Source organism: Meriones unguiculatus, chromosome 8 (genome assembly GCF_030254825.1).
Source record: "Meriones unguiculatus strain TT.TT164.6M chromosome 8, Bangor_MerUng_6.1, whole genome shotgun sequence".
Taxonomy (NCBI): domain Eukaryota; kingdom Metazoa; phylum Chordata; class Mammalia; order Rodentia; family Muridae; genus Meriones; species Meriones unguiculatus.
Genome location: NC_083356.1, coordinates 78457892 through 78481187, shown reverse-complemented (window position 1 = coordinate 78481187; position 23296 = coordinate 78457892). Strand labels below are relative to the sequence as shown.

At 42.9% G+C, this 23296-nt stretch overlaps 2 protein-coding genes across 3 annotated transcripts in view; one reads left to right on the top strand and one right to left on the bottom strand.

Annotated features, from left to right (window-relative positions):
* Window positions 1-683, bottom strand: part of Mrrf (mitochondrial ribosome recycling factor) — a 50352-nt gene extending 49669 nt beyond the window's left edge. The window contains exon 1 of the mRNA XM_021656768.2: window positions 552-683. The gene's annotated coding sequence lies outside the window, so the exon portion shown is untranslated. The remainder of the gene's footprint in view (window positions 1-551) is intronic.
* Rbm18 (RNA binding motif protein 18) lies at window positions 630-21133 on the top strand. 2 transcript variants are annotated; one of them, XM_021656769.2, is made up of 6 exons: window positions 630-765; window positions 3339-3467; window positions 10503-10629; window positions 14164-14250; window positions 16339-16424; window positions 19256-21133. In XM_021656769.2, the coding sequence occupies exons 2-6, from the start codon at window positions 3355-3357 to the stop codon at window positions 19413-19415; spliced, it is 573 nt and encodes a 190-aa protein (XP_021512444.1). In that variant the 5' UTR covers window positions 630-765; window positions 3339-3354; the 3' UTR covers window positions 19416-21133. The 2 variants fall into 2 exon arrangements, with proteins under 2 accessions (XP_021512444.1, XP_021512445.1); XM_021656770.2 differs by having other exon boundaries at window positions 647-765; window positions 3349-3467.
* Window positions 21134-23296: the final 2163 nt, after the last annotated feature.

The following is a 23296-nucleotide window of genomic DNA, read 5'->3' as shown; positions in this document are numbered from 1 at the left end:
CCTGCAGGCACTTCCCACATATGTGATCTCAATCTGTAAAATTTGCCAGAGTCACGGAAATGTTGAAGCACCATTGAAATGACAACTGTTTGCCCACAGGACGACAGAATGACGATTTTAAAAGCCCAGGCGTTCGATTCAGGCCTGGGTGGAATTTCAACTCCATCACTTGGGAGCCGCGTGACCTTGGTAAAGATAGCGCTAAGTTTGTTTCTTCATCACCGGGAATAACTACACCCCCGCGCGTAGCGCAATTTGGAAAAGGCATTATTCTTTTCAGGTGACGTCCTAAATATCAGGAACTATTTAGTAAGCAGCCTGGCAAGGTTCTAAATGCCGGCTGAGTGACACGCGCTCCGCCCTACCCCTGAGAGCGTACAGGAGCACAAGTCCCGCCCCCGGCGTTCAGGTCGAGCAGAACGCCGCTGAAGCAGTCACGGATGGTGGCCGAGCCCCGCGAGGTCCCTCCGAGGTCCTTGAAAGAGGGTCACTGGCACCTGGCTCCCGCCCGCTCCTTGAGACCCCCCTCCCCTGACTCGGAGGCCACTCACCACCTACAGCCCGGATTACAGAGAAACACACACGCGACGGCAGAGGCGGCGCCGCGGCGTCGTGACGTCACGGCGCGGCGCGGGCGTAGGACGTCACGGGCGGCAGGGCGGCGAGAGGTGTTTCGACCGCGGTCTCCACACGTCCGTCGCTCGGACCCCTGCCTCGGAAGCTGCTTTCGGGGCAGGAGCTGAGGGCACACTCCGAGACTAGCGGGTGAGTACCCGAAGCTCAGCGCCGTCCTGGCCGCGGGGCCTTGGCGGGGACTGCCCTCACCCGCAGGCTTCTAGGCCCCGCCCCGGATTGTCCTGGCCCTGGCCCGGAAATAACAAGCCCATTAGTGACTTTTCGCAGCCTGGAATCGGGGAAAGCCTGGTGGTTCCTGGCCTGAGCCCGCAGTTAGCGTGTAGGAATGAGTGACCCCAGGCCCCTCCTGGCTTCTCAAGTTGATACAGCTCAGCTGGAAGGAATAAAGAGGCATTTGTGAACTGTTACCCTAAGGGGTTTTGCAAACCCCAGAAGATTTGATAGCCGCATACTATCTTATTAGACTTTACTGTTTCTCAAAAAAAAAAAAAAAAAAAAAATCCACGTGCTGAGCCGTCACTTGTATATTTTTATTTAAAATAACCACGTGATACTGGAATAATGGTCTCCATCTCTGGAAAGAAGAGAATTGACTTTGTCTCATTCATTCTCTCAGAAAACTGTAAGCCAGGCAGAAATCAGAAAACTGCGAGGAGCCAGGCAGTCCACTATGTGCTGGGCCTAGCACCATGATCAAGATGAGGAAGGCCCTGTTCTGTAGGAGCTTTTATTATTTTAGAGACATAAGCAAAGAGTAAATAACCCATTGTTTTCACGTTATATGGGAAGGGGGGAAATAGCAGGAACTGAGGATGTGAGGAGGATTCCTATGGGAAAGACTGTTACTAAAGGCGCCGTAATTGGCAAAGTCAGTTCTCGGGTCCAGGTCTCTCTAGCCCCATGCCTTGTAGTCTTCTTATTGAAACATGGGCTCTTTGTCACTTTTGAGTATCTTTTGGTGTATATTGTTGCTTTTAGACATGAAAACATCAAAGTTCTAGCATTCAAATCCAAGTCCACGCCCTCAAAAGCAGTGCAACCCCCAGGCATGTCACCCTTCTCAGTGTTGCTTGCAGCATCTCTATTTCCTACAGGGCTGAGCTCTGAGGCACTTCTAGACAGAGAAGACACATGTTTTCTAGCAGGGTAGTCTGAAGTCTGGCACAGCCCAGCCTGTTATCTTTCCTTTATTGTGTTTTGTATTTATTGAAATTTCATTTTTCATCAACTCATTTTTTAATCTTCTTAGAAACCTTAGCTAATAAGCAAAACAAGGTTTATATTTGAAGTTTTTTTTTTTTAGATTTATTTACTCTATGTGCAGGAGCCTGTATCTGTGTATGTGCAGCACAGGTGTGCAGTGACTGCAAAAGTTAAAAGAGGGCATCTCATCTCCTAGCACAGGGGTTCGGAATGGTCGTGAGCCATCAAGTGGGTCCTGGGAACTGAACCCCTGGGTCCTCTGTGAGATTAACATGTGCTTTTGACTGCTGAGTCGTCTCTCCAGCTCCTCAAATTTTATTTTAGAACAGGAAGAAACTAGGCCAGCAAGATGGCTAGCCAGTAAAGGTGCTTTCCATCTAACCCTGACAACGTGAATTCAATCCCTAGGACCCAAGTAAAAGTGAAAGGAAAGAACCAACTCTAGAGAGTTGTCTTCTGATCTCTACCTGTGCTACATGGTAATAATGCACAGCCCGCTTGCCCCCCATGATAACAAAACAAAAAAATAAGAACGAGGAAACTGAGTTACCAAGAAAAATAACTTCAACGGAAATGAAACAACTTAAAACCAAGTCTTCTGGCTCTGGGCTTTTTGTTCTTTCTATTACTGCCTGTATCACAACCCTCATTCTCCTTGCCTGTGAGACGAGATACTTCAGGAATGAAGACTAGGTCTTGAATACTTAAAGAAGTGTGGTTCTAAAGACTGTAGGGGTATAATTTGGCAGAGCTACACACCTTTTTGAGATACTGTCCTTGGAAGGGGGTGAAAGAGAAGAGTAGTTAAGTGACTTGCCAAAAGTTACACTAAGAAAGCATATGGTGAACTGTAATAACTAAGCAGACCTGTGTCTTGTTTCTGCCAAAACAGTAAACTGGGTGATCAATAGCTGTTAGATACTGGCTACTTACTGTTGTTAACGGTGATTTTCTTGGGTATGTAATTTTCACAGCTACCCTGTAAAGTAAGAACTGTTGCCTCTAATTTTACATTTGAGGAAGTTGAAGCCTATAAAATTCATATAGTTAAGTAAGTCACACAGCCTGCTTTCAAATCCAGCTCTGACTCCGGAATCTTTGCTCACATGTTTTGTGCCACCTCCTCCCTTTGATGTATTACTCTAAGAAGAACAAGAACATAGCTGTTCTTCCCTGCCCGTTCCCTTTAACACCGTCAAGACTGCCTCCTTTTTCATCTGGAGTATTATGTGGTGATAGAGCCTTTGGCCTCCTGCGTCAGGAAGACTTAAGACTCGCCACACAACCAACCATACCTCTTTATCCTAAAAGGCAACTCTGGCTGCCAGGAGGGCTGTACCAGGGGAACTAGTCCAGGGCTCCAGCTAGGGAATAACGGATTTTTAAAGGACTGCCCAGAGAGCATGCCTTCCTTGGATAAATGTTTGGATTGCATGTGAGGTCTTGTGTTCACACAAGATTGTTTTACTCTCCTGCCTGAATGTTCACATTGCTTTTAGTATTTCTTAGAGATTGATGGAAGCAGAAACTAAAACTCTTCCCCTGGAGAACGCATCCATCCTTTCAGAGGGCTCTCTACAGGAAGGACACCGATTATGGATTGGCAACCTGGATCCCAAAATCACAGAGTAAGTCCAGGTCACTTTGTTGATGCGCGCAGAGGTGCAGTGTTTGATGCAGATGCTCAGGAGACTTTCCACAGCAGTGGTAGCATCTTGATCCCTTCAGTTGTGTTGGAATTTTTCACCAAAGGGGACATGATGCTATTCTTAGCCTGTTTCTATTTTCCATATGACTGTGAGGACAGACTTTGGATATTCTTCAGACATAAACCTCTTTCTTCCTACTCAACAAAAAGCCAAACTCTTTGCCAACTGTTCAGTTCTGTTTATGGAGAATCATTCTAGAACCAACCTGAAGCATATTTTGTCTCCCAGAATAGAAAAACAAGAAGTAGTCTCGGGATCTTTGTGAATAGGCATATAGGCCCACTTGACTGACTGCTGTAAGCACCCACACAACCATAAAAAGTGAGAGTGGGAAGGGTTCTTAGAGATCACCCTAGTGCCTTTGGTTTTCGCTCATCCACTAAATGATTGAAGTGCCTGCTGTGTGCCCGGCACCGTGCTGAGCAGTTTAAACGAGAGAAGCCCTGTGATAAGTAAGTCTGAAGGAAGCCATGTGTAAATTAGGACTCCTGAGCTGCTTTGACCAAGGAGAAAGAGAAGGCACTCGAAGCCTTTTGTCAACTGCCACTCTTCTTTTGGCAGTCCCTAAGCAGGCTCCATGGGTCAAGGTCACATAGGGACCTCTGTTACCATCTACTCTCTTTCCTTACAGTAAAGGAAATGAGGGTCTAAGGGACAGAATTACCTTGCCCAAGATTACATTACTAATTGAACACAATAGTCCTGACTCCCAGTTTTTCATCATTGCTGTTACAGTAGAAAAAAAAAAATGTCTTGGCAGAGAATTAATATTTTTTTTCTTTCCACCGCTTTTTTGATGGAGTGGAAGGTGTTGGTTGGTGCGTAGAATAGCGAAGGGTAAGTAGACTGCCCTAGATGGAATCAGTGCTTAATAAACTTGCTTAATAAAGCTCGGAATAAACCGACAGACCTGAAATTACTCCTATAGGACTAAGTAAATACAAGGGTAAGAAGAGAGGAAACCTGCTTACTTGCATCTAGGATGAGATGAGGTATATTTAAGGACTGGGATTACGAAAGATGAGAAGAGATGTCATTTACATCACAACAGAGTTTAGCTCCTAAACCCTCACAGGCTCAAATCAGATAAGTGTAGGTAACATTGGGTATCCATATAAGTTACAGTGATATTGAAGGTCTGTTGCCTTCATGGCATGTTACTGTGGTCATGGGAACACTGGAATGTGGCTTGTTCCCATTACCATCCTCTCTTAGGACTGAGGATGGATGTGTCAATCAGTACACGCTCTTAATTAATGTGTGTTCATCTAAGTTTTTCCAGGCTGTAAGGGGATGCTCCCCAGAGTGGTTTCCATTCCCACCTCTCCTTGTCTAAATGGAAATCTAAAGCATGGAAACAATGTTGGCTGTCGTTCTCTTTCATGAGGCTTCTGTGTTGCTCATGTCCTGCTGCTTGTCAGAGAGCTTCATGAGGGCATTTGCCTCCCGGCTACGTCAGAGTAAGTGTAGGGATATATCCCTGACTCCCTGTCTAAAGGGAACATTGGATTAAGACTTTTCCCATTGATGTTTCAGTCACAGACATTAAATGCCAACCCTAGTTCAGGGTCTTGCTGTCCAGGAATGCAGTGCTCCACCTGTAGTATTCCCATTTCTGTATTGCCAAAACAATGTTCTCTAACTTCCTTACCTTGAAATGATTTGTCTCTCAAACAAACTGATTTGCTACATAATTTATTTTCAAAAACATAGCTGCCACTCAGACTTACAGTTCATTCACATGAAAGCTTAGTGTCACTTTGCTAAATTTCATGAGTCTTGTGGAATCATTTCCTTCAGGTTGCTCAAATACATTAACTTTTAGAACCTGCCTCTCAAAGGGTAGAAAATCGTGAGCCTAGTTAAGGAATTAACATACAGTCCCTTCCCAGCAGTGAAGGAGCATGAACATGTGGTGCTTAATGTTGTCAGTTGAATCCAAATCTCTAATCTTCTAATGACTTGCAAGGGGAGTTTGCAAAATATCTCCCAGTTTTCTTAATTAAGCTTACCCAACCAAAAACTGCTGCTACTTCCTGCTTTTTCTTCTTGAACAGACCCTTACTTTTTTTTTCTTGTGCCTGTATTCCAGCTTCTTAACACTTATTTCTTAACACTTCTTCTTAGGAAACTGTCAGGAATAGTTACAAGGGTACCTAATACAATTGTAGGGTATATTTTTTTTGTTTGTGTTATTTTATACATACAGATGTTTTAGGTGCACATATGTCTGGTGCAGCACGTGTTTGCCTAGTACCCACAGAGGTCAGAAGACAGCGTCAGATCTCCTCAAGGAGCTAGAGTTGCAGATGGTTGTGAGCCACCGTGTGGATGCTAGGAATGGAATCCAGCTTCTCTGGAAGCACATCCATGCTCTGAACCACTGGGCAATCTCTCCAGCCCCAATGGTGGTTTTTAAAACAGCATTTGAACAATGCAGTCTGTCATTGATTTTCCCCACATTTGTTTTGTGATTAGTTCTGGTTGTTCTGTGTTTATCTATCTTTTGGTTACTAATCTGAATTCTTCTCAAGCTGTACTAAAACATTCTTTGGTCTCCTTTCAAGAATATTACAGTCTAGTGCTCAGACGTTATGTTCTTTGTGCTCATGGTCATTCCTTACACACAGTCCAGCTACATAAACTCTTGGCTCCTGCTCTTCTGGGGTAGATATGGTGAACCTGCATGAATAACTAAAATACAAGCATCACCAAGGATTGCTGTAGTGTAAGATAGAGCTTTTGTGAACATAGAATGGTCGTCTTATTAATTCTTACTGTTTTACGACTATGCTGCATGCCAGAATCATCATGGGACTAAGCAGATCTTGTGGGAGTGATGAGCACTTGTTTTCATAGCCATAGTCAAGCCTAAATCCATGTATTTTCCACTATGTTCTAATTCCTCAGCTTCACTATACCTTGTGTTTCTGTAAAGTGAAAATGTTACTAAATAACAGGAATGTTTCCTCTAACTCTCATACTGCATGAAGTCCTCTTATTTCACCTCACAGCAGCCTGGGTGAGTGGAACAGATTCACCCTTTTTTTTTTTTTTTTTTTTTTTTTTCATAGGAAAAGGAAAGTTCTATGAGTTGGCTCAGTTTACAAAGCCATTTGATAGCCCTGGTTTCCTCCTCCCTAGTTCATTGCACCTTTACTCAGATATTCTGTAGTCGGAATAACTAAACAATCATGACCTAAAGCATCCTGTTTTGAAATTAAACATGTGGAAACTTCTAAATTGCTGTGAGACCCAGACTATACACTTAGAACATTACCTTTAAATATCACTAGGACTTTCAGCAGGAAAGCCGAGAGGTTATCGTCTCAGATGTTGTTTTCCCAGCCTGCACTTAGTGCTGGCTTCTTAGTCTGTAGAATAAGTAGCCTTTGCATTGTATGTAAGTGTGAGAGAGACTGTCAGTAGAAATCTTAATAGTGCCTTCTGAGCAGAGGAGAAATCATAAATGTATGTAAGTCAGGATAAGAAAGATGGTTCCATATAAACAGATCCAAAAGGACCTTTTGGATGACTCCTAAATGGTAATGAAGAGGGTAATTGGATAGTAGGTAAAGCGGGGCCTTTTAAATTGTATTTAGACAAGTTGAATTTCCTGTAGAACACCACAAGGATGTTAACAAGAACCTGATACCAAGACAGTAATGTAGTGGGGGATTCAGCTGCACACGTGCAAAGTGGATTGGAAGGGTCAAGACTGGGGCGCAGGTTAGCCAGGAGATTCTCCCCTTTTACTGCTGCCACATGGATGGGACAGTGAACTTGAGATTGGTGGATGAGTCTGAGATGTGAAAAACAGGATTTGAAGAAGAGTGGGCAGTAAGGATGGTTTTGAAGGGGGTTGCTAGTTTTGTTTTATAACACTGGAACCCCAGAGAGACCCTGCCTGGGGAATGTAAATAGCTCAAGTCACCACTGACAATAAAGTAGTTAGTTTATGATGAAGAAGTCAGTTTGTGGCATAAACTCAAAAGCCAAGAGCTGGGGTGCTGGAGAGATGGCTCAGTGGGTAAGAGCACTGAAACCACATGGCAGTTCACAACTTTCTATAACTCCACTTCTGAGGGATCTGACACTTTCACACCAATGTACATATAATTAAATAAGTTATTAAAGAGAGAGAGAGAGAGAACCCTGTGTAAGTGTCCTTCTGGTGCTGACTTTGAGGGGATTAACTGGAAAAACCAAAACTCACTGGAAATAGCTGGTAACAGCAGTGTGTTCACCTTTCTTTCTCAGCCCATTCCAGATTTTTCCTTCATAGTCTGTGGTTTGCATGAAATGGCATTTGCTGGTTGCTTACTTAAATGAAACAATAAAGCATTTAGCAAGGGGTAAGGCATAGGATAAAAAAGATTCTCATAGTAATTTCTGTTGACAATAAAGAAAATTTTCTCCAAAAACTATGCACTAAAAAAAACAAACAAACAAAAAAACCCTAAAGACCATTTCATTGGCCTTTTGTTGCCTCTCTGTAACTTCAAATCAGAATTCCCTGAATACACATTCCTCATGGCCTGTCCCTATTCTCTAGTCTATTCCAAAAGGTCAGACTTTACCTTTTTCGTTGCATGATGTTCCCTCACACTAAATGTATTCTGATGTCTCTTTTTCTAGAGCTTTTCTATACTCTTGCCGTGTGTGTGTGTGTGTGTGTGTCTTTAACCAGCATTGAGGGTCTAGAAAACAGTTTTTTTTTTTCCATCTAGAGGGCCTGATGCCTAATTGGTCCTTGGCACATAGTAGGTATCAGTTTTGTACAGGTGATTGCTTCTGTGCCACCCGGCAGGAAGGCTATTTTAATGACCCATTAGGAGAAGAAAGCACTGATTGGGTTACAGAAGTGTGTGCGGGACAAGTATACTAATTCTCTCTCCCAAAGGCAGCAGGGTGCACATTTCATTAAAGGAAGTGAGCCCGCTGATGAGGACTGAGCTCCCATACTCCAGCAGCAGATGAAAGTACTTGCAGATGTGAAAGCAAGAGGCTTCAGGCTTTTTTCACTATCAGAGCCTGCAGTCCCCATCTCCAGGAAGCGAAGTAGTAAACATTTCATTCCTTTTGTTTCAGTGTTCCGATAATTTCAAGAAATTATCAAACAAGAAAAGAAATCCTAGCGAAGTTGAAAGACACAGACCTAAGCAGATGTTCCTGGAATCTTAAGGTCACACTCCTCAGGCAGCATGTGTTTGTTAGCTTGACAATGAATAATCTGTTGGCATTTTTTTCCTGAGTAAATTAAAATTCATTTCCTAGGAAATGCCAATCGCATTACCTTCCTGCTATTTAGCAAAACTCAGCTAATGAAAAGATAGCTGTGCCGTAGTAGCCTTAAGTTTTGTTTGTTTTAAATGGGTTTGACCCACCGTTCTATGGCATCGACATGATGTGAAGGTTTGGATGGGTTTAGTAAGAGCAGGTGTGGCTATGAATTAAAGCCTGTGGGGGAGACTCAGCCTTGCTGTAAACCTGTACAAAAATCAACAACAGCTTTGTACTAGCGGGGTCTTCCCCGCCCCAAAGAGTCCTGCATTTTCACTGGGTAACTGAGGTCTCCTGATGAGAGATAGTAATTAAGTACACCGATGTGGTGGCTTTCCTCTTCAAAACTAGTCCAAGGACCACATTACTATCCACAGTGGGGCTTGGGAGCCTTTCGTCCTATCCCAGTTCTAGACCTGTATTGAATCTTTCTACACAGATACCTGATTACTATAAGAGACTTGCTTATTGATACACATTTGTGTCAGATTTAATGCAACGTGTGATATGTTTCCAGCTCTGCTTCCTAAAGGAGACCTTGCTCAAGAGTAAAATCTTGGTGACTTTCCTAGAAAACAATGTGAATATGACAGTGCCTGTGAGGACTTTGCTGACTCCCTGAGGGGTACAGTTCCAAGTAGTAACACATTTAGCATGTGGACTGATACCTTTTTAGTATCAAGGGGATAGCATTGTTTAGAGAAAGCCTTGACTCCATTTGAATAGCTGAGAGGATGCCAGGAGGAAGCCAGAGGAAAAGGAAATGGGAGAGCTGTTGGCTTGTCTCACCCTTACGTTGGATGACAGGAAGTCGGAGTGCAGAGCAACCACAGCAACCTGCTACATCTGTCAAAGACTCGAAGGTCTTTTAGGAACCAAGTGAGTGTTAAGAGCAGGGAATGTAAGAAAGGGAGAAGCAGGATGACAAGCAATAGTTTGGGTGAGCCTCTGCTGGGAATAAATTCCTTCCTTGACTCTTTTATTTGACCGTACCCCAGAGTATATACTCTATTACTGAAACTGAGGTTGGCTGATTCACAGACTGGCCAGTGTCCCTTACATGGTAAGAACAGCCTCATTCATGGTTGGCTTCCATACTGTCCTAATTTTTAGTCATGTCTGAAGCCTTGTAGAAATGCCATTAGCTATGGTTTGAGTTTTAGCAGAGTCAGTCTCAGGTACAATTTGTGTTTAATGGTTAGCTACAAAATGTGATAGAGAGGTGTGTTAGGACTGGCTTTTGTTGATGTGGATGGGGCTGGTTTTGCAGCTCGTTTATTTTTGGTAAAGGGTGGATTTGGGAGGGTGTTTCTGATGAGGTTGCAGATATTCACAAATGCTCTTTCATTGCCAAGAAATTAGAAAATAAATCAATCGACACTATTTTTGAGCTTTTCTCCAAAAGAAAAACAAACAGTGCTTGTGGGCCAGACAGCTGTTTGTTAGGTGCGGTTTTGTTTGGTATTTTGTGTTGGACAGATGCACAGGCGTGACGATTCTAGTTCCCATTCTAAGAAGAGGCAAACAGCTCTGTTTCCAAATAAACTAACACAGCAGTTTCCAGAGAACTTTTTTGCCTGAGATGAATTCTCTCCTTTTTTGATCTCTCATTTGAGGCTGAGTGACCAACAGCCTTCCTGAATGAACTCATGGGCTCTTCTGTCTCCACAGATACCACCTCCTCAAGCTCCTTCAGAAATTTGGCAAGGTGAAACAGTTTGACTTTCTCTTCCATAAGTCGGGTGCTCTGGAAGGCCAGCCCCGAGGGTACTGTTTCGTTAACTTTGAAACCAAGCAGGTAATTGAGCTCCCTTTCCCTCTCATAGTCTGCACTCTGTCATAATCATTTCTACACCTCTTGAGCCGCAGACCTCGTGGCGGGTCATGTTATTCTGTGTGTCCCACACCGAGCTAAAGGATGTGTTCCTTCAGTGGGTTTAGTAGTCAAGCTTGCACAACATCCTCTCCCTGAGCTCCACGTCTAAGGTTTTACTGACCACATTATTCGGAATGCACACACTGGGCCTGTGGACCCTGCCCTTCCTAACTTGTTTACTGCTTCAGTGGCTGGCCAACAAAATCTCCTTTTCTTTTCGTTGCTTCTTTAGAAGCCTTGTTTCTGCTGGCGCCACTCACAAACTGTCATTTCATTTTTATTTTTTTTTAAACATGTACCCTTCTGGGGATAGGGAGATGGTTTAGTCAGTAAAGTGCCCAAAGGCTAATCGGGAGGACCCTAGCTCCAATCCCAGCACCCACATAAAAGCCAGGCATGGTGGCACACATGCACAGTCCCAGTGCTTCGGGGAAGGGCAGAGGGTGGAACAGGCAAATCCCCTGAGCTAACTGGCCAGCCAGTGTAACCAGTCCGTGAATTACAGGTTCAGTGAGACCCTGCCCAGAAAAAAAGGTGATGAACAGTGGAGGAATGTACTCAGCATTGGCCTGACCACGACATGTGCACATGCATGGGGCCACACACACACCACTTGTATTACACATATGCATACATAATTTATATGCACATATATATGTATATATAATATATGTATTTATGTGTCTCAAAAGATGCGTACAAGTTTTATTTATTTTTTGTGATGTTGTGATTATATCCAGGGCAAATCTATCTATTCATTTTTATTTTATTATTATTTTTTTTTTAATTTGGAGACAACCTCACTATGTAAGCCCTGGCTGTATGGAACTCACAAAGTGCCTGCCTTTGCCTCCTCAGTGCTGGGATTAAAGCTGTACTCCATTATGCCTCCCTGAACCCATGGTCATATACATGCTAGCTAATAAATACCACTGAGCTAATAAATACCACTTGCTCAATAATCTTCAGTGATCTGTATCTGAAATGTATACATTTCACATGTGACTTAGGGTACATTTTAAAAGTAATCTTCATAGGTGCTGGCTATGAATGACTACACTTCTGTAATCCCAGCACTCACAATGCAGATTCAGGTGGGGAGCTCTAAATTTGAGGCCAGCCTGGTCTTAAACAGTAAGTTACAGTTTAGCCAAGACTACATAAATGAGGCTCTGTCTCAAAAAGGAAAAAAAAAAAATCACATTTCTGGTGACTGTATAATATTATATGGATTTATGTTACCTAATCCCCAGTTCTTAGTTACTTGAGTCACCACCAGTGACTGGCTGTATAAGCATTATAGTTTTTATCTTGGCCATAACTACATGCATTCACCACATTTAAGGAAATGGAATAAATGGCATCACCAAAAGGCATCACTTTTAGCCAGGCGTGGTGATACACACCTTTAATCCCAGCACTTGGGAGGCAGAGGCAGGTGGATCTCTGATTTTGAGGTCAGCCTGGTCTACAGAATGAGTTTCAGGATGGCCAGAAGTATACAGAGAAACCCTGTCTCGAAAAACAAAGCAGGAAAGGCAAAGGCATAATTTTTCTTAATGTAGTTGCCACAGCTGTGCATGGTTGTACATGTTTGTAATTCTAGTACTTGCAAGACTGAGGCAAGAAGACTGAGAGTTGGAGGGCAAACTGGACTACATAGTAAGGGGGGAAAATACAGTTGCCAGAATACCTACCAGAAATGATATATCAGAGAGTTCTAAGATTGCATGAGAGCATCATTTATCCTCACCAGTGCTGAGAGCTTTTTATTTCCTCTAATTTTTGCAGATGTCATAGGCAACAAATGACGTGTTGTTATTTTAATTTGTCCACTTTTTTGGAAGCAATTAAAGGATGTTCATATGATAACCATTTTTAAATGTTTTTCCTTGATAGAGTGATGAGTATTCTTGCAGACAACTAAAATTGGAAACCATGTTAGGATGCATATTCATTTTGAAACCCTGGACTAGGGCTGGAGAGATGGCTCAGCAGGTCAGAGCACTGGCTGTTCTTCCAGAGGACCCAGGTTCAATTTCCAGCACCCACATGGCAGCTCACACCTGTCTGTAACTCTAGTTTCAGAGGATATAACACCTTCACACAAACATAGATAACAGGGGAAACACCAATGCACATCAAATTAAAATAAAATTAAAACGCTGGACTAGTAGTCACAAAACAAACTTTATATTCCTGTATATTTTATTTGTTACCTTTGAGCAAGTCTCTTTTTGGCCTTGGTTTTATCTAAAAATGAGGAAAAGGAAAATGTTCTCTTTTACAAAGTCAGGAGGCATGAGAATACATAAGTATATGTATTACAGCACAGTTGGCATTTAGTATTAAGTTTGTGAACGTTGAAACATGTGCAGAGATGAAAATTTTGTTCTTTAGGAATATTTATCCCTTGTAGGCCTCTACTGCTACGGATTCTATAGAGCTAAGAGAACACGGTGGACATGCTAAACCACCAAATGAAACAAAAGCATGTCTCCCGTCTAGCACTCTGCTGCGGTGGCATGGCACATTCTTACAGCTGGTGAATAGCCAATGGCTGATACGCTGTGCCTGTTAGTAAACATTTAGAGTAGTCTGCTGCTGAGTGCCAGAGACTCACTGCTGACTCCAGAGTGCTGTGCTTACACGATACTACCCAGCCTCAGCGCTCCCTGTTGTTAGTCTTGTTACAGGCCTCTTCATCCCTACTAGATGGGCATCATGGTTGGCTGGATGCCCTGTGGATACCCCATGGATACCTGTGGGGCAGAGGTTTGTCTAGAGGGCAGAGTACAGCCAGGTTTGCTGAGAGTGACTTTTATCCAGCTTTAGGAATTCTTTTTAACCTTGTTGCTGCTAGATCTGATCAGGAAAGGGTCAAGAGAGTGTATGCTCTGGAAACCAGGTAGGAAGATTGACTCCCACAGATTCCTTGCCTGGGTTCTAGGATTAGTTCTAGGATATGGGTGTGAAAGAAATCCAGCCTGATCCAGCCCCATATCCGTGAAGTCGTAGCCCTGGATATGGCTCCGGAGCCCCTAAGGGGAGCACAGGTGTTTGATGTTTTCTGCACACCTGCCAAAGCCTGTATGTAGAAAGGTAGTACCTGAGAGGGCAATGCTGCCACTAGCACTCAGGAAATTCCTTCTCTGTGCTCCCTGCTTTTCATGCCCTCTGAATATCCACACCACCCATGGGGAACAAGCAGTAGTGAGCTTATTTTACTACTGACAAACACTGTGCTACCAACAAACAACAGAGGGTCTGGAATTTTGTTCCATTTTTAAAACTTAAGATGTTGTTTTGCCATTGGGCAGTATAAGTCATTGCCTAGTTACCAAAAGCAATTTGGTGGGACACTAGGCCACCGAAACTTAACTGAGGCCTGATGAGAATACAGGTAACTAATAAGTATTTGAATTTCTGTCTAACTCTTGTCCCTCTCTTGGACAGGAGGCAGAACAAGCCATCCAATGCCTCAATGGCAAGCTGGCACTGTCTAAGAAACTGGTTGTACGCTGGGCCCACGCTCAAGTCAAGGTAAGTCTAAGAGAGACAGCAAAGTGCCTCATTCTGAGTCTCTGAAGAAGAGCTCCCACCTGACCATTTGCATCCAGCCTTGTCACCTGCGGCAGCCATGCTTTGCTCCTCTATGCTGCTGTTTACAGTGTATCTTCCCAGACTTCTTTTGAAAAGCTTCTCAGGAGGGAGTGAATTCTTCACTGTTTCTCTGAACATGTTCACAGAGCCTGCTGTGATTGTTTTTAACATGTGGCTTGTGTATATACTCAAACCTGTGTTGTTTGTTTCTTTGTTTGTTTTTATGGAAGTTCTTGGGAGGGAAAATGTATTTATTTTCTTAAAACTAGCTGTGGATACTAACAGACTCTCCCTAGCCTCTTGTCTCTAAGGAGAGTTTGAGTTTATTGTTCCAAATGCTTGAGAAATGGGTAGTTTCTCTGTGCTTATAGCACAGCAGTCTCCCTCCTGCAGGGGTCAGGAGAGAGACTATGCATTTGTGGGACTTAGTGGAGCCTATATGTCGCCAGGTCCTGAGAAATGGCATACTGCCTCATCCATCTTATAGTTGGTCTCTTGGGGAAAAGCCAGGCAGTAGTGGTGCAGCACTTGGGGAGCAGAGGGAGGTGGATTTCTGTGAATTCAAGGAAGGCCTGATTTACAGAGCAAGTTTCAGGATAGCCTCGACTTCACAGAGAAACTCTTGTCTTGAAAAAACAAAAAAACAAAAGATGTTTCAGCTGGCACAGAGGTGGTAAATGTGTGGACCAGCAGTCCCAAGAGACACCCCTTCTGCAGTGGATCTGTGCAAACCTTCCCGCAGACAGATCTGCAGCTATCAGGGCTTCTGCTGTCAGCTAGATGAACCCAGGTTTTTATCAGAAGCATGCTGTTCATTTCCCCAAGGGACTCAGAGTGAACTAACATTCGGTTGGAGTATTCCTGCTGAAAAGCAGGTCGTAGAAGCTGTGAGGCCTGTGAGCATCCCCGGTCATGATGTCTAAGACACAGACCTGCCAACTGCTTTTACTGAGAATAATGCCAAGTCTAATTTGCCAGACTGGCTGGTGTTTTCTCGTCCTGCATCTCACTGAAGAGGCAAGCTTGAGGAATTCCCCTTTATCCTGTCTTTGCTATGAAACATCTACCTCGTGGTTCCTTTTGACCAGAGGCTCCTGATTGCTCCTTAATACTGCACTTACTTTTCACAACAAGTGTGCAATTATCTGACACAAATTACACTCCTTTCCTGTGTATGTTTCTGTCCCGCCGCTGAACGTTGTTACTGCTGCTCTTCTCCACTCAGGCCTGTTAAGAGTTGAGTATCATGCTCGGTACTTCGGAGAACCTACCAGAATTTTAAAAGTGTTTTGAATAAAACAAATATTGTAAGAGGCATTATATGGCAGTTTAAGAATGTAAGAGGGCAGCCCTGCTGTGCATTTGTACCATCTGTGAATTTGAACAGTGAAATTCTTAGCTGGGAAATTCTTCCTCTCCCCAGTAAAGAGGACTAACAACTAGATAGAAGCTTTTCTTGACTGTTCCTTTTCTTTCTTTCTTTCTTTCTTTCTTTCTTTCTTTCTTTCTTTCTTTTTTTTTTTTTTTTTTTGTTGTTGTTGTTATTATTGGTTTTGTTTTTCTGTTTTTCAAAACAGGGTTTCTCTGTATAGCCTTGGCTGTCCTGGGTGTGCTTTGTAGACCTGGCTAGTTGAATTCTTTTCCTAAACTGACAGCTTTTAGGACAAAACTGTATGGATTTTTGCATTATATTAAATGTAAAACAGACCTAAGGAGGCTGGAGAGATGGCACAGCAGTTAAGAGCTCTGGTTGCTCTTCTAGAGGACCCGGGTTCAATTCCCAACACCCACATGGCTGTTCACAACTGTCTGTAATTCCAGGATCCAACACCTTCACACAGACATACATGCAGGCAAAACACCCATGTGCATAAAATAAATAAATTAAGAAAACAAAAAAAACAGGCCTAAGATTATCTAGAAATATGCTGATGAACTGGGTAGGATTAGCACATTTTAACCCATGTGCTGCAGTCATGTGCTGGTTTCTGCCCAGGTGAAATAATTTATGCTTTTTCTTACTTTCAGAGGTATGATCATAACAAGAATGATAAGATCCTGCCCATCAGCCTTGAGCCGTCATCAAGCACTGAACCTGTTCAGTCTAACCTCAGGTAAGGTGGCATCTGTAGGACTGTCTGTCACTCAACAGTTAAACCATTTCTTCCATGCCTTCATTTACAGCATAGTGGCTCTCCAGGCTCTCAGTCTAGAATAGGATCACTGCGATATGTTCAGTATGTATTTCCTTCTTTTCCACACTCCCCACCATGGTCGTGTACCACCATTTACAGTAGTCATTCACTCAAAAAAAGAACAGGCTTACCTGTCACGCACTACTCCTTGAGCTAGCGCTGAAGATACAGAGATAAATTACACACAGCCTTTACCCTGGAAACAAGCGTTCTTAGGAGACCTCAGTCCCTGGCGTTTTCATCATGTGCTAGTTCCTCCCTAGCTATGGATTCCCTTATTTTTCAGACGTTTCATTCTATGTACTCTTGCAGCAACTATAATAGTTTTGTTCCAGTTTGTAAGGATTGTCAGTTGCTTCTTTGGAGTTAATTTAAAACAGGAGCACTAAAAGTTGAGTAGAGAAAAAGAAGTTAAGTGGGAGGTTGAGCAGAAGCAGTTTTGTGTGCATGTGGCGTTTGGGGGTTTTGCTGTTTTTGTTTTTTCTTTCTTTGCATTGTAGCTTAGGGAAAATTTTTAACAATAACAGTAACAATAGTCAGGATCTATTGAGCTTTCTATAAACAAGAACTATGCTAAGTACTTTATTTAGAGTATATCCTTTAATGCCATGAAAAACACTTCACATATGGGAAAACAGGAGCTTAGAAAAGTGAAATATCACAGCAGAAACCGTGCTGGTAGTAAGTAACAGAACCAGAATTAAAACACAAGCCTGATGGACCGTCTTTTACTTACTACTTCAAAGTTACCCGAAGTTGTAAATGTAAAGATGTGTGTTACAGCCTTTTCGGGAGAGCGGAAGAAGGTATGTGAAGGAACACCCATGGACTGGAAATCAACGCTTGCACTCAGCAAGGTTATAGATCTGCGGTACCTGTATGGACCAAACACCAGACGGGAAGGACACGTGTCCTCTTTGTATGTTATGGGCACTGAGCTACACAGACTTAAAAGCATCTCACTAAACTGCAAGGGGAGGAGTTAACATTAACTTGAAATTAATTACCTAGAAAACGAACGTTTCTTCAGAGTCACTGAGAGCTCATATCCATGTGCCATCCTCCCCATAAAATCTGGAGCTCCTCGATCACAGATTAGTCACCATGGAGCTTTTCATAGCTCTCCCGTGCTGATTTCTGAACTTGTGCTCTCTGGTCTCTGTGTTCCAGTGAGCATGGCATTGACATTTCCACCTCAGTACTTGCCGCTTGTTTAGCAGATAGCCTGGTGTTTTCCATCTACTTTTTAATCCAGAGAACCTAAGCCTTTATTTTTCTATTTACAACTGTGACTCAGTAGATGAGGTTGTTTCCCTGTGACTCATACAGATTGAGGTCTGGCTCTCTCATCAGTGGAAGAAAGACCAAAATACATCTTAGTAGTACATCAGGATTTTATTGCAATGTAGGGCTACTTCTACTGATTGCAAGTATTTAAAAAAATTGCATGTATTTGTGGGATCCACGTGATGTTTGAACACGTGCATGAAGGGAAAGCATCCTGTTCCTCCTACTCCCACATTTGTTTCCTTCTGGTTGACTTAGTTTATAATTTGTTGTCCACAAAACAATGTTCAACCGCCGTATGTCCTTTGTGGATGTCTAGAGGACCATGTGGACACTCCTTAGAAGCTATAGACCATTGACAGTATCAAAAATAAAAACCAGGGAGTCTGTGAGGCAGCACAGTACTGCCTGAGCGCTATGCATTCTGGTCCAGGGGCTACAGTGATCCCAGTCAGGAGTAAGCACCTCATGGCTATGCAGCATCCCCTCAGTTCATCCTTTCTGTGTCTGCAAAGTTATGCAGCTCCCTCTCTGATGGAGAGGAAAAAGCAAAGGCTTTTTGACAAAGAAATAGGTTGAATCCTAGTCCTGCAGTTTATTAGCCTTGTGAACCCTGGGCACATTTCTTCCCATTTATCCCATAAAATCCTGAGGGTAACCCTTCTTGACTGTTTATAAGGACTAGAAGCAATAAAGTCTAGAGGATAGTGGGTGTCTGGCTCATGGTAACCTATTTGTTAATAAAAAGAAACTCAGAGCTGTAGAGATGGCTCAGAGGAAGGAACACTAGCTGTTCTTCGGAGGATCTGGGTTCAATTCTCAGCACCCACATGGTGGCGCACAGCCATCTGTAACTCTAGTTCTGGTGGATCTGATGCCCTCTTCCATACTCCAGGAGCACCAGGCACAGACATATCTGCAGGCAAAACATCCACATAAAATTAAATTTTTTTAAAAAAAAGAAAAAAAACTGATAACTTTTCTAGAATTTTTTTTCTGCTATTACTTAGTGGCCAAAAGGTATGATAATATAACAGTTAATAACATGGGCTTTTGAGCCAGTTTGTATCCAAATCTCAACTCTCACTAGCCATTTAGCATTTGCAAAGAAAAAGGAAGGAAGGAAGGAAGGAAGGAAGGAAGGAAAGAAGGAAGGAAGGAAGGAAGGAAGGAAGGAAAGAAATTTGCCCTACCTTTTAACGCCATTGTCAGTCCAGTCTTCTGTCTACTTTTGACAGGCACTAGGACCCTGCCTAGAATATGTCTGAGGACTTATTATTTAAGGAAACTGCCTGGATTATAATATAAAGACATAACTGCTTTTAGGCTGTATGTTTCTTGGTTCATGTTTATGGTTTTCTGTCATGTTGCTTCTCTGATGAGCATCAGCATGAGAAAGGAAAGTTGCAAACACTTTTTGAGTGTACCTGGTCCTCTCTGACCTTCTGCTGTGCTCTCTCCAGTGTCACTGCAAAGATAAAGGCCATTGAAGCAAAGCTGAAAATGATGGCAGAGAATCCTGATGCAGAGTACCCGGCAGCACCTGTCTATTCTTACTTCAAACCACCTGATAAAAAAAGGACTACTCCTTACTCTAGAACAGCCTGGAAGTCTCGAAGATGATGGCTGGGAATTACCAGAGCAACAAAAGCAAATGAATGGTCTCCATGTCCGAAGTCCTTCGCCTTTGTACTTTGTAGATGTGAATGGTACTACCAACAGAGCACAATCTCTTGTTAGGGCTGGTCACATGACATTTTGGGTATTCATATGGATGTGTCTTCCCTGAACTGTGTGGAACTGAGCATCATCCAGAATAAATAGGAATGTGTCCAAACTGTGATTTGAACACTGAGATGTTCTAGTTGGCTGCTTTGTTTGGATTTGTAGCTCCAGAAACACAGTGTGTCAGAGAGAAAAACAAGCATATGAAGTTTATTTAAATCAGGAAGCTAAATTTATTAACATCCACCAAAATTTTTCAGCATTTTTACGTATACACATCTCTTCAACATAAAAAAATAATAAGGGTGGGAAGTGAGACATTCTCAGACATTTTTAGAACTGATTGAGAATTTACTGTGGAAATCCTTCAGTTGGACTAAAAAGAGAATTCTTGGCAAAAACCAACTGATCCTTTGAGTGAATGTTATAGCAATCTGTTTAAGAATTATGCTTAATATTTCCAAATCTCTATTAGGAAAATGTGGTGTACGTCTTAAAATTGTTATGTCAACAAGTGTAGAATCACAGTTAGCAGTTTCTACCACGACAGATACTCTCTTTGGAAATCCGGCTTTTATTTGGTGGCAATCATGGTTTTGAAGCTGAGTGACTTAGCCTTCTGTAATGCCAAATGCTATTTTCAACCTGGATTTTAATACACTTACTGCATGAGATTGTTTTATAGCATGAGGTTGTTCCAATTAGAAGCGTATCATGATCAATCTAAGTAGTAAAGCAAAAGTTCACTATATTGGTCACTCTAAAACATGACTTTCTTACAGTCCTGTTGGGACGTAGGAAGCAGCTGAGTGACCTTGTGCAGCTCAGAAGGGCAGGGCAGTGAGCACCCAGAGTCAGGATGGCCAGTGCTCAGGCACCAAGACCGTAACACCATAACCACATTGTTCTGTCGTTCCGGAAGACTGCACGGCTTGAAAACGAGCCTTACTCTGTCAGCATGCTTCTCTGCAGACACCTTCGTGCCTGTGGAAATACTGAATATGGTAGTGTAGAGACGTGCATAAACGGACAGCCTTGGAGGGGTGTTTGTTCAGCTCAGTGTTGATCGTTTTGGAGCCAGGCCTGACACACTGTTTCTTTAGCATTCTTCACTGGGCAAATCACTGTCACCACAGGTGCCACCCATGATGACTTGGATTGTAGAAACTCAAGTCTCCCTGGGGTTAAGACACTTGACCTCTGAGGTTTCAGTATCCACAGAACTGCTTCAGAGGAATTCTTACCACTTTTCCCAAGGCCCGTCTTTTTAGCTATCTTTAGGTACTGAATCTATCCCAAATTTATTAGTTGTGTGTATCTATAATGCAGGAAACTCTCCTTCACCTTGGGAGCTCGTTCAGGGAAGTGGGAAAACTGGCTCCTATCTGTCTGGTTACTTCTCAGTATAGAATTCACCGTTTCACCCTTAAGTTCAAAGGGTTGTGGTGGAGTAGAACTTGATGCCAATAGCCTTCTATTTTTAATAGGAATCTAGAGAATACTTAGGATTATCTAGAGTTGTTTCTTTAGAAACTAGAACTATTTATTTGTATTTAAACAATGTCTATGATTTGTACCAATTCTTACCCCTCTATGTGAATAAACTCAAGACGGTATCTGTGTGGTCTTATCGTCTTTCATCCACGTCCTGGATAACAGCTCTGGTAGGCAGCTTTCCACTCAGATCGGCCAGTGTTTCCAGGTGATGTACTACTGTCAAGTGCCTTCTTTCCAGAAATTTCCACAGAGCAAGTTGCTTCACCCCTCTGCCTGCCTACCCTGCCATCAGAGGAGAGGAAGGGGGCTAGGTGGTCTCATGGTACAGGTGAAGGAAAGAAAACTGGGAAGTTGAAGCCCCTGCATGCATCATGGGTGTCCCTTTTCTTTAAAAAAAAAAAAAACTCTTAAAAGAATGAATGTGTACACTGTAAATATGCTGAGGGGTCTAAAGAGAGATTTTGGAACACAAGTGTTAAGCTGGGCCATTGAGAGGTGGCCTGTACTTTAAAATTAGCTCACATTTAATTTTGACTTATTTGAGTGAAGAATTGATTGAAATACTGAGTGGGGGGGTGAGAGTAGAGAACTGAATTAAATGCCGAGGCAGAGGTGTGAAGTTTCATCAGTTGCACGGCAACCCTCTCACCTGTTGGTTTTCTGTACTTGGCATTCAGTACTTGGGGAAAGAGTCACCTGAGGAGACATTGCACAAAGCACATTATAAATTGGGAAGGCCCTGGTTTTAAGAAGTCGAGCATTCTACAGCCCTGCCTCTCTATGAAGATGAGCAGCCAATTTCCAAATCCATACATACATCTCCGATTTTTATGCTAGTGTGTAAAATAACAAGATATTCTTGCCTTATAAGTTAAATGTTAAACATTTCCTGTGTGTAATCACTGTGTTCCTAAAATAGTTGAACTCAGCAAATTTGTCCTTGATTTCTTCTTTTTTTCCTTCTTGCTCCTATCTGGTCCATCTTCCAAACATGTCTTGAATCTGGTGACTACTCACCCAACACCCTGTTCTTGCTCAGGTCATATCTACTGCAGTGCCTCACTGACCGTCCCCCTGCTCTAAAGTCACCCCCACAGGCAGGATTTGAACCCAGTGGGGTTGAATCCAGGAATTTCCATGTGCTAGACAAGTGCTCCATCTTTGAGCGACATTCCCAGCCCTTTTAGTGTTTTTGTTTGTTTGGTTGGTTGGTTGGTTGGTTTTGTTTTGTTTTCATTTTGTAAAGGGTCTTACGCTGTAACCCAGACAGGCCTTGAACTTGTGTCTCAGGCCTCAAGCAGCTGGGCTAACCAGACCCAACAAGCCTTTTTTTTTTTTTAATTCTTTTGAAAGAATATATATACACAGTAGCATGTATCTGTAGTCTTAGCTGTGTGAGAGGCAGAAGTGGAACCATTTAAGTCCAAAAGTCATGGAGAGCCTGTACACCATAGCAAGACTTTTCGATGTTCAGACAAACAAATAAATGGCTTTTCATCACACCTAGAATACAATCTGAAGATCTACATGGTCCCAAATGGTTTGTGCTTGGCTACCTGTCTACCCTACGGCCCCTTCTCCCCTTGATCACTGTGCTCAGCCATAGTGGCTTCCCTGTTCCTTTGGGTACAGGAGAGCAGCTCCCTGAGAGCTTCCGTCAGCCGCTGCTGTTGCCTGGGATGCTTTTGGGCCCACACCATCTGCTCATTTCTCTGCTCACGTGTGTGTCAGTGATTAAGAGGCTGTCCTTGGCCATCCCTGCCAATTTCCAGTTCTTGCCTTCTTATTTTCTAAATAGAACTTAACACTACCCAACACTATATAATTTGGTATCTGCCCTTTGTTTAAATATAATGTTGACTTCAGGAAAGGACTCTGTGACTGCTGTGTCACCAGACTTTTAAACAGTGCCTGTCATGCAACGCGTGCTCAGTGAGTTTGTTGACTGACGTACTAGGACCCTGCTTACTTGAGAGTTGAAGAGACTCACCTCACTCCTTTGCTCTGTGGGTGGAAAGTAGAGAAACCCTGAAACATGATACGGCTTAGGCAGGATTATACAGTTAATAGATGTTATGGTGTCAGTGTGTCCTTCAGGGGTTCATGTGATGAAGCTGAACCCCCATTGTGAAGTGTTAAGAGGTAGGACAATTGACCTAGGTCTGGTGGTGCATGCCTTTGGTCCCAGCATTCAGGCAAGTGATTGTCCCTTCAAGGCCAGCCAGGTCATGGTGAGTCCCAAGTCAGCCAGAGCTACATAGCAAGACCCTGTCTCAAAAAAA

What these genes read in the sequence shown, in the direction of transcription:
- Rbm18 (XM_021656769.2), top strand. Translation starts at nt 3,355, where the DNA reads ATGGAAGCAGAAACTAAAACTCTTCCCCTGGAGAACGCATCCATCCTT. An exon ending in TTAACTTTGAAACCAAGCAG is followed by an intron (nt 10,630 to 14,163) that starts GTAATTGAGCTC and finishes TCTCTTGGACAG; the next exon opens with GAGGCAGAACAAGCCATCCA. An exon ending in GGGCCCACGCTCAAGTCAAG is followed by an intron (nt 14,251 to 16,338) that starts GTAAGTCTAAGA and finishes TCTTACTTTCAG; the next exon opens with AGGTATGATCATAACAAGAA.